Source organism: Henckelia pumila, chromosome 3 (genome assembly GCF_033568475.1).
Source record: "Henckelia pumila isolate YLH828 chromosome 3, ASM3356847v2, whole genome shotgun sequence".
In the NCBI taxonomy this organism is placed as follows: domain Eukaryota; kingdom Viridiplantae; phylum Streptophyta; class Magnoliopsida; order Lamiales; family Gesneriaceae; genus Henckelia; species Henckelia pumila.
In genome coordinates, this window is record NC_133122.1 from 189,502,108 (window position 1) to 189,513,365 (window position 11,258).

The window sequence follows — 11,258 nt, forward strand, 5'->3', positions numbered from 1 at the left end:
GCATTATTTTGTGATATTTTTATGTCTATTTTATATGCATTCATATTGTTTTTATGTATTTTTATGTGTTTTAAGTGCATGTGTGTGTATTTCACTCCTCGGGTTGATTTTGTAGGAAAATGGATTTTTGAAGAGTTAATTATGGAGCAGCCTTGATCTAAATTTCAACATTATCGCTCGGAGAAGGTTGAAAGTTGCGCTGATGGTGAGTGTGTAGCGCGTTTTCCCTTGTGTTTGGCGCTAACAAGAAATGGTGGAGGCGCTATCGCGCTAAGACCATCTCCAGCAGCACACTAAAATAGTGTGCTGCTGGAAATTGAGGCAGAAAACATCTCCAGCAGTCAACGGCAATTTAGAGTTTTTGTGGAGTTGTGAACAGTGCAACTCCAAATTTGGAGTTGCACTGTTCACAACGGTATAATTTTTTTTTTCTTTTTCATTTTCTTTTTTTTGTTTTGAACGGTACAAATTTTCATTTTTAGTTAATTTTTTTTTTGATATTTTTGTAATCTTATATTATTTGTTTTTTAAAACATTAATAATATTTTATATGTAACTTTTAAAATAATTTGTGGCATATATGATAAAAAAAATTAACATAGGATAATTAAAATTTTATAACAAAATTACATAATAAAACAAAATTATAAATTTAAAAATACCGAAATACATTAATGCAAATTACATAAAATCACTGAAAACCACAACTAGAAACAAAAGTACATTATTTTATCTAATAATCCGGAAGACCACTGCCGGAACTTCCAAAATCTCCCAAATATTGTCCAAACATGTCGACGTTATTATTAGATCCCGATTGTTGTTTTTCTTCTCTTTTCTGCATAATTTTTTCCTGTTCCTTGCGAATAAACTCCCGTCGACGGGGATCAGAGATAGAATCAACATCCATCATTAATATTTTATTTTTCCCATGCCATTGAGACACTTCAACTTTCCTCTTTTGCACATTAATGATTTCTTCTTTTTTTGTGGTTGTATTAACTAATAAATCTCGAAGTTTTTTATTTTCTTCTTGGATTGTACTAACCAATTTAGACATATCTTCATCTTTCTTTCTCTTCAGTTTGGATTTTTTCACTCCCTCTGATCGCTTTGATGATGAGCCACCACCAACATTTTCATCACTTAGATTGATAGAAAATGAAGATAACTCGGGATTATCGGAAGATATGGGTGACTCCAGCACTGTATCAGAATGGGAAGATGTCCTTTGCGTTCTTTGAGAGAAGTTGGAAAACTTCTCCAGATCTTTGAGAAGGGGCCAGACATGGTCAAATGCGAACCCTTTCTTATACTTACGATCTAGTGTCATTAATTGTTTTGCACGATCAATCTACATATATAAATTATAATACAAAAAATTAAAAGATATAAACGTAAAAAAAATAAAGCATTATAACTACTACTCACGATATCTTGATCAGAGGCACCACTTGGGTTCATGTATTTAACTTGTTGTATGCATCCATTCAATTTGGAAACTGCACTATTCATATTTTGCATTCGAGTCTGTAATGACCTTTGGCTACAATCGGCCATTGAGTTTGCTTTCCCTGAGTTGTATGTTTCTGCCACACGAGACCAAAGTTGATTTTTGTTTTGGTTTCGTCCAATAATTGGATCCTGCGAGATTTCTATATAGACACGACAAAGATGTTTATCTTCTTCGATTGCATAATTCTCACCACGAGAGGATGCCATTTGATAGAGAAGAAACTAAAAGAAAAGATATTTGGAAAGATAATTTTGCACTCCGAGATAACTTATATTTATAACAAAAAAATTTTGGCTTAAGATGAGAATCCTATGGTATTGATTAAAAGAGAATCTGATGGACAATTTAGACCGTAGGATTAGATTTTCTGGATAAGATAACAATCCAACGATGTAGATTAAGAGAAAATCCAATGGACGGCCTAGATTGTATGATTGGATTTCCTGGATAAGATCACAATCCAACGGTGTAGATTTAAAGATACTTTGATTGACGGTCTAGATTTTATCATTGGATTTTCTGGATAAGATAACAATCCGACGATGTAGATTAAGAGAAAATCCAATGGACGACCTAGATTGTATGATTGGATTTCCTGGATAAGATCACAATCCAACAGTGTAGATTTAAAGATACTTTGATGGACGGTCTAGATTTTATCATTGGATTTTTTGGATATGATAACAATCCGACGATGTAGATTAAGAGAAAATCCAATGGACGACCTAGATTGTATGATTGGATTTTCTGGATAAGATAACAATCCATCGGTTTAGATTAAAAGAAAAATATGATGGATGGTCTATATAATGAACATATAACTAATAATTTATCCAATATCCACGAAAATGAATTCACAAGTTTCCAGCCCTTTATTTCCATCTTCCTCTTCTGGCTCATCTAATGGTGATCTTGATGATCTCATAGATAGTTATGAGAAAGAAGAGTTATTGATAGCTCAACAAGTTCACAATAACAATATTATCCTACGAGAGAGTGTAAGACATCAAAATGCCAATACTACTCATGGTGGCTCAGTTCCTGGTCGTAGAACAATTTATCGTGATCGAGAAAATGCTGCTCAAAACCTCTTCAACGACTACTTTGCTGAAAATCCAACATATAATGAAGAAATGTTTCGTCGACGATTTCGAATGTCTCGAAGTTTATTTCTTCGTCTTGTGGATGCTGTTCAAAATCATGATAGTTATTTTGTGCAACGTAGAAATGCAGCCAGCAAACTAGGCTTAACTACACTTCAAAAAGTCACGGCTGCATTCCGGATACTAGCATATGCATTACCAGCAGATGCAACTGATGAGTATATCAAAATTGGTGAGTCTACTGCAATTGAATGTGTAAAAAGATTTTGTCGTGCTATTGTGGAGATATTTAAAGGGCACTATTTAAGAGTGCCTACTGCTAATGATATTGCTAGACTACTTCATATTGGGGAGCAACGTGGCTTCCCAGGAATGTTAGGTAGCATAGACTGTATGCACTGGAGGTGGAAAAATTGTCCGAAAGCTTGGGCAGGACAGTATGCAGGTCGCAGTGGATCTCCAACAATAATTCTTGAAGTGGTAGCGGACTATGATCTTTGGATTTAGCATGCATATTTTGGTATGCCCGGATCTAACAATGATATTAATGTGTTAGAGACATCTCATCTTTTCTCTGACCTTACTAGAGGTATTGCTCCACCGGCGAACTTTGTTCTTCAGGGAAAAGAATACAATATGGGGTAATATTTATCTGATAATATATACCCAAAATGGTCAACTCTTGTACAAACAATTCACGATCCACGTGCTCCAAAAAAAAAAGATATTTTGCAACAAAACAAGAAGCGTGTAGAAAAGATGTTGAATGTGCATTCGGAGTTCTTCAAAGTCGTTTTGCAATTGTGGCAAACCCAACACGTTTTTGGAGCAAAAGTGATTTACATGATATAATGACTGCATGCATAATAATGCATAATATGATAGTTGAGGATGAACGGAATCTTGATGCACCAATCGAAGATGTGACAGAAGTACCCACTCCGGATATTGAAAAAGAAGAGAATGAAACTAGTCGATTTCAGCAATTAATCGGTCGTTACAAAAAAATTAGAAACGCGGAAGCACATATCGCCCTTCGAAATGCATTGATTGATCATTTATGGGAAACATTTTCTAATGCAGAAAATTAATGTTGTGTTGAATGTGTAACTTTTTTTTTTACCATGTAATTTTGTGTTTATTGAATAATTATTTTATGCAATATTATATTTTAATTTGGTTGATATTTCACTCAACTTAAAAAATTTTAATTAATAAATAATATACGAATTCATATAATTTTTAATTAAATTTACATTATTAATTTATATATTAAAAATAAATTATAAAATATATGTAAAAATAAAGAATATTATGGAATATTCCTTTGGTGTAGAGAGTTGGTGAAGACTGTTGGAGATGAAGTTAGAGTTGCACTATAATAGTGTAAAATGTGGCACTATTTTAGTGCCAACTGCTGGAGATGGTCTAAGGAAAGGGAGTTTAGCACATGAATGAGCGCTAACGCGCAAGAGGAAGAAGGGAACCGCGCATGAAGTCTGTGTGTGAGTTTTTCTCGGGCAGAAAATGTCTCGCTCGGCGAGAGTTGATGCTCGCTCGAGCGAGTGAGACGTGATTTCAAATCCTCGAAGCAGAAGAGTGTTCGCTCGAGCGAGACCCTATGCTCGCTCGAGCGAGCTGCGTGACCAGAGTTTTATTTTTGGAAAATTCTTACTCGGGAAGGATATTATATTTTTAATATTTGGGACCTATAAATATATTTTTTAGCATCAGAATAAGGGTTCCAGTTCGAGATTTTCAGAGACGGCGGCTACTACAACTTGAGAGAGAAGATTTCTCGTTTCTTCTTCTTTTCTTATTTTTATTTTTACTTTTCATGATTAAAAACCTTGTTTGATCATTAATTTATTTATTGAGTAGTTTTCTCTTTCGATCAAGGCCACGTGATTGGGCCAGATAATTTTTGTATAAAACTCGTTTGTTTATTTGAGATTTTTAGACTTGATTTGATTTTATTGATTATCGAATTTATATTTGTCTTACAAATTTCTTGGCCAGTTATTTGTTTGCTTGTTAATCGATTCCAAGTCAACAGAGGAGGTCTCGAATTCGATCACTTTGATAGTCAACATAGTGTAAAACTGACTAGAAATAGAATTTGGTTTCATTATGCGGTTTGGGTGTAAACTGAATTTTCACAGTTATTCATGCATTCAAGTTTGATTAGAATTACGAAAGATTAGTTCATCAATATTTGAATAGGTTTGATTGTTCTAGAAATAGTCCTTCGAACAAATTAGGAAAATTCATGTGAATTAAGATTAAGTCTGATGTCTTAGATCGACTGTTTGTTACATGAATTGTCTGGTACCTACGTGAGTCCTTGATCGAACTTTTCCCAAATTTGAAGTAATCCAAAATTTTCCAGCTGCGTTTTTACTTAATTTAATTTTAATTGCAATTTTTAATTATTAGTTAAAATATGAAATCACTATTTTTGATTAGTCTAGATTAGGTAGAAATAAATATATTTTGGTAATCATTTTTATACAGTCCTTGTGAGTTCGACACTTGGACCTTTGTCCACTATATTATTACTTGACCTGGTACGATTGCCAGTTGAATTTATTCACACCGATTAACGCGGTCAAGTTTTTGGCGTCGTTGCCGGGGACTGTTTTGATATCAGAATTTTTGTTTCTCCTGAGATTAGACTTTATTTTAAATTTTTTATTTTTATTAAATTCTGAATTCCTCTCTTTTCTTTGTAACTTTCAGGTGCTAGGATAGATGGCGGACAATCGTACTGTTTGAGATATTATTAGGTCACCAGTTGAAGGTTATGGATCTAGCATCGTTCGCCCCGCTGTTGAGGCGAACAATTTTGAACTGAAGCCCTCTACATATCAGCTGATCCAATTACAAGCTAGATTTGGGGGTACGTCTGTGGAAGACCCCTACGCTCATCTGGAGCATTTTCTGTCGATCTGCGACACGTTCAAAGTTAATGGGGTAACATCTGATGCAGTGCGACTGCGGTTATTCCCATTCTCTCTTCAAGGAGAAGCTGTTGAGTGGCTAGATGATTTGCCTTCTGGTTCGATCACTACATGGGACCAACTTGTTCAAACTTTTCTGAACAAATATTTTCCTCCCACGAAGATGGCAAAACTATTCTCCGATATCATCTCATTTAGGCAGAAAGAAGTCGAATCTCTGCATGCGTCTTGGACCCGATTTAAAAAGATGTTAACGATGTGTCCTCAACATAATCTTACTCAGAGCCAGCAGACTCAGACGTTCTACAATGGAGCCGATCAGTCGGTTCGATCTATGTTGGATGCTGCGGCTAATGGATGTTTGGTCAGGAAGACGCCAGCTGAAGCCTGGGAGATCATTGGCAACATGGCAGAGAGTAACATTGGGTGGCCGGATGTAAAGAAAGAGAAGAAGGCTGGAGTTTTAGAGGTCGATGCTTTAATGGCCCTGAATGCTAAGATTGACGCGCTGACACACCAAGTGGCACTCATGAAAACAGCGCCGGTCAATCAAGCACAAGGGAATATGCAACAAGACCAGCAGTTATTTGAAGTAGAGGTTGTTAATTTTATGGGCAATCAAGGAAGACAGCCATACAACTCCAACAACAGCTACAGTCAGAACTGGCAGCCCAAGAAATAGGAGAAAAAGCCGAGTTTTGAGGAGATCATGATGAAGTACGTGGCGGGTACTGAGGCTCGCTTGCAGAATCAGGAGGGCATGCTGCAGAAGCTGGAAATTCAGATGGGCCATATTGCAACCCAATTGTCCACACGTCCTGTTGGAGTTCTGTCGAGCAACACTGAACCAAATCCAAAAGGCGTGAATGCAATTATGGTAGTGACGAGATCACAATCTGAACAGTCTGAGAAGCAACCGCAAGAAGAGAAGGCTATGGAAGGGCCGAAAATTGATGAAGAAAAAGAGGAGGTGCGTGCAGAAAAATCCTCCACGACAGGTAAGAAAGGTAAGACTTCAAAATTTGAAGTTAATGAAAATGTTGATTTATTTACTTTACCTTTACCCCATAGAGCTAAGCAACTGCTGTTTGATTCTCAATTTAAAAAGTTTCTTGAAATTTTCAAGAAACTGCATATTAACATTCCTTTTGCAGATGCCTTAGCTCAGATGCCAAGATATGCTAAATTTCTGAAAGACCTGCTGAAAAATAAGAAAAAATTGATTGATCTTACACAAGTCACAATGAAGGAGGAGTGTTCGGTGGTGTTGCAAAAGAAGCTTCTAACAAAATTTCAAGATCCAGGGAGTTTTTCTATACCCTGTCATATTGGAAGTCTTTCTTTTGATAATGTGTTGTGTGATCTAGGATCGAGTATAAATTTAATGTCATATTCTATTGTTCAAAAACTAGGAATAAAAAATATTGAACCTGCTGCTATATCTCTCAAATTTGCTGATGGTTCTATTAAATATCCGAGAGAGATTGTAGAGAATGTCCTAGTCAAGATAGACAAGTTGATTTATCCTGCAGATTTTGTTATTCTTGACATGGTAGAGGATTTAGAGGTTCCCCTGATTTTAGGATGTTCTTTTCTTGCTGCTACTAGGGCGTTGATTGATGTTGATAGAGGAGAGTTGGTGTTGAGACTGAACGATGAACAAGTAGTTTTTACTATGTCTAAGTCGGCTACTGAGAGCCCAAGTTTGAAAGATTGTTCTGCTATTCGTTTGATTGATATGATTGGTGTTGAAATTGATGCATGTCAGCAGATACAGTTGTCTGCAGGAATTGGTCAAATGCATATAAGTTTTAATGATGTAGCATGCAAGTGCAGGACTGATTCGAGTTTTTCACAGACGGTGGATAAACCACCTTGAATTTCGCCACTCAAGAGAGGAGTATAGTCGGGCTATAGACTATAAATTTAGCGCTGACTGGGAGGCAACCCAGTGTTTTTGTTTTTGTTTTTTATTTTGTTTTTGTTTTGTTTTTATTTGAGTTTTGTTTTTTGTCCCATGCCAGTTGGTCGTGCCTGCCGATATTCTAGAATGCTGATACCGTCCCGAAGGATTCTGTCAAGAAGGAAGAGAATGAATCGAAAACCAGGGGAGTGTTATTTTTGTTTTCTTTGTGTTTTTGTTTTTCATTGCATTGTGTGTTTGTTTGCATTCTGTTCATTATTCTGGAGCATTGAGGGCAATGCTTTGGATAAGTATGGGAGGGGGGGGGGGGGGTAGACTAGTTTTGCATTTGTGTGTTTGTTTTGCATCTGTCATGTTTCATGTTTGTTTTCATATTGTTTATTTTTGTTTGTTTGTGTTGTCTTGCATGAGTGGGATGAGTCATAATAGCCAATGATGATGAAGTTTATGTTGAAAAAAATTTATTTTTGAAAAATTTTGCTCTTGACTGGACATGAGAAACTGTAGGTTGAATCGTGAATATTTTTAAGCACTAATGTTAGACCAGTGAATTGTAGTGAAAGATTTGATGAAGTTTCTGTCTGTTTGACAATTGCACGGCAATAGGTGGTTTGTGGATCTTGATTGTGTTCTATGAATTTTGATGAGGCTCTAGTAACACACTTATGATCTTGGGCGCACCTAGAAAAAAAAAATTTTATACAATTCCATACGGGCCTTGAAAGGATTAAAATCCTATAAAAAATTAAATTTAAGGCTAAGTATGCGGATTAAATGGGATTGATGCTCCATCCGGGCTATAGACGAGGGGATTAGAAAGAAAAAATAGAATGATTTTTCGTATCCTATCCAGTTATAGCTAAGTCAGCGGGTAATTATTGGGGCTAAAGCAATACCGAGTGCAAAATCCGGAGGTGTGTAATTCATTATCTCAAGAGAGGTGGGTATGTCTAGAGGTAGTTGGAAGGAGTGGACACTTAAAAAGTGAAACTTGCACTAAATTCTCATAGGTTGCTAAGCAGTTTTGAAACGAATTCGGTCTAAGTTGTATGAAACTGGAATGACATTTCACACACGCACATTCACGTTAAACCGAAGGTGTATTATGAAAATTTGAGAGCATGTCTGTGATTTTTTGTTGGTGATTGAACTTCTCAGAGGCTGTGCACATTAATGACTTGTCCTTACTTATGTTGTGTTTGCATTTTGTTTTGCATGTCTTGCTCGAAGGCGAGCAAGAGTTAAGTATGAGGGTGTTGATAAGTGCATTTTGTATGCATTAGTTTGTGATATTTTTATGTCTATTTTATGTGCATTCATATTGTTTTTATGTATTTTTATGTGTTTTAAGTGCATGTGTGTGTATTTCACTCCTCGGGTTGATTTTGTAGGAAAATGGATTTTTGAAGAGTTAATTATGGAGCAGCCTTGATCTAAAATTCATATTTAATTTTAGAAAGATCCAAATCATCTCCACCGATCAAAATGAAGTTCAAGATGCTTTGAAGCTGATGTCCAAATTTCAGCTCGATCCGCGCATGAAGTCTGTGCGTGAGTTTTTCTGGGGCAGAAAATGTCTCGCTCGAGCGAGAGTTGATGCTCGCTCGAGCGAGTGAGACGTGATTTCAAATCCTCGAAGCAGAAGAGTGTTCGCTCGAGCGAGACCCTATGCTCGCTCGAGCGAGCTGCGTGACCATAGTTTTATTTTTGGAAAATTCTTACTCGGGAAGGATATTATATTTTTAATATTTGGGACCTATAAATATATTTTTTAGCATTAGAATAAGGGTTCCAGTTCGAGATTTTCAGAGAAGGCGGCTACTACAACTTGAGAGAGAAGATTTCTCGTTTCTTCTTCTTTTCTTATTTTTATTTTTACTTTTCATGATTAAAAACCTTGTTTGATCATGAATTTATTTATTGAGTAGTTTTCTCTTTCGATCAAGGTCACGTGATTGGGCCAGACAATTTATGTATAAAACTCGTTTGTTTATTTGAGATTTTTAGACTTGATTTGATTTTATTGATTATCGAATTTATATTTGTCTTACAAATTTCTTGGCCAGTTATTTGTTTGCTTGTTAATCGATTCCAAATCGACAGAGGAGGTCTCGAATTCGATCACTTTGATAGTCAACATAGTGTAAAACTGACTAGAAATAGAATTTGATTTCATTATGCGGTTTGGGTGTAAACTGAATTTTCACAGTTATTCATGCATTCAAGTTTGATTAGAATTACGAAAGATTAGTTCATCAATATTTGAATAGGTTTGATTGTTCTAGAAATAGTTCTTCGAACAAATTAGGAAAATTCCCGTGAATTAAGATTAAGTCTGATGTCTTAGATCGACTGTTTGTTACATGAATTGTCTGGTACCTACGTGAGTCCTTGATCAAACTTTTCCCAAATTTGAAGTAATCCAAAATTTTCCAGCTGCGTTTTTACTTAATTTAATTTTAATTGCAATTTTTAATTATTAGTTAAAATCTGAAATCGCTATTTTTGATTAGTCTAGATTAGGTAGAAATAAATATATTTTCTTAATCATTTTTATACATCGACAGTTGGACCTTTGTCCACTATATTATTACTTGACCTGGTACGATTGCCAGTTGAATTTATTCACACCGATTAACGTGGTCACTGGGCTTTGATTTTCATTGCATTAGATGATGATTGTGAGTCATTTTTCCATCTGTCATTGGGCATAATCGGTGTGGGCCGCCATTTTGCAGCAGCAGAAATCTGTGCAGTGTGCTAGGTGCGATTTGTGTTGCTCTGTTTCTTTGATTTTTTATGCTTGAGCGCGGTTGATTTCTACCTACACTACTGCTGCATGGGTCGTTTACTGCTGCCCGCAAGGTTTTTGGTTTTATGCTTCTTATAGTGTACTCGACATCTCCATTGCTGCTTAGAGGTATTTTGGCTTGAAACTCTTCTGGTATTAGGCGTTTTTGGTGATTGTGTGCCTGTATTCACCTTTGTGTGTTGGTTCTTGCATTGATTTGAAGGGGAGTGGTTGTTATTGTTGGTGCTTGGCTGAGTTCTTCTTGCTGCCATTATGAGTGCCTATTCCAGTAGTACTATTAATAAAACTCCAGCTTGGTTGGAAGTTTATTTATATGTGAATAAATGATTAGAAGCATAAAACCAGATGAATTGTGCTTTGTTAGCCAATCTTGTTTTTAATTGGGAAAAAAAATTAGATGGCTGCAATTAAAACTTGATATATATAGTTTTATGCAGCCAGGTGCGTCTTAAAGTCAGAAATGGACTTTTTAAACATAAGAAAATATAAGTGCTGCATAAATGTACATGTCTTCTGCTTCACGGATATCCCTCCAAGTTCAGATTTTGGTATTTTGTTTGTATTGTTTGAATGCTATTGCATGAATTTTTTTTCATGGGTTTCTGGGATATGCCTCTAAGTCAATTCTACTTTCTTTTCTTTTTTGAACGAGAAATCTCAGTAGCTACTTGAGTGTTTGATTATAAACATGAAAGGCCATGCATTTTCCAGACTCCCCACTGTTACTTGGTCAGGAGCAATTGTATCTTCAACACAGGTTATGTTTTAACGTGTAGTATTATTTGCGTAAGATTCATTATGTTATATAATGATTTCTGTCAATGGATAAATGGATTTTATTTTTGGGATTTCTTTCTTCCAAGGGAAGTGAGTGAAAACTATTAGGAATATGTGAAATTGAAATATTTCACATAGTGTTTAGCTCTGATCTTCAGGTTCTTGC

General features: G+C 35.8%; 1 protein-coding gene and 1 pseudogene across 1 annotated transcript; one reads left to right on the plus strand and one right to left on the minus strand.

The window, feature by feature from the left end:
- Nucleotides 1–733: 733 nt before the first annotated feature.
- Nucleotides 734–1,722, minus strand: LOC140890197 (uncharacterized). Its single transcript, XM_073297954.1, has 2 exons — nucleotides 1,432–1,722; nucleotides 734–1,354 (listed from the first exon to the last, which is right to left on the minus strand). The coding sequence occupies exons 1-2, from the start codon at nucleotides 1,720–1,722 to the stop codon at nucleotides 734–736; spliced, it is 912 nt and encodes a 303-aa protein (XP_073154055.1).
- A 642-nt stretch (nucleotides 1,723–2,364) lies between these two features.
- LOC140890198 (uncharacterized) lies at nucleotides 2,365–3,710 on the plus strand (annotated as a pseudogene).
- Nucleotides 3,711–11,258: the final 7,548 nt, after the last annotated feature.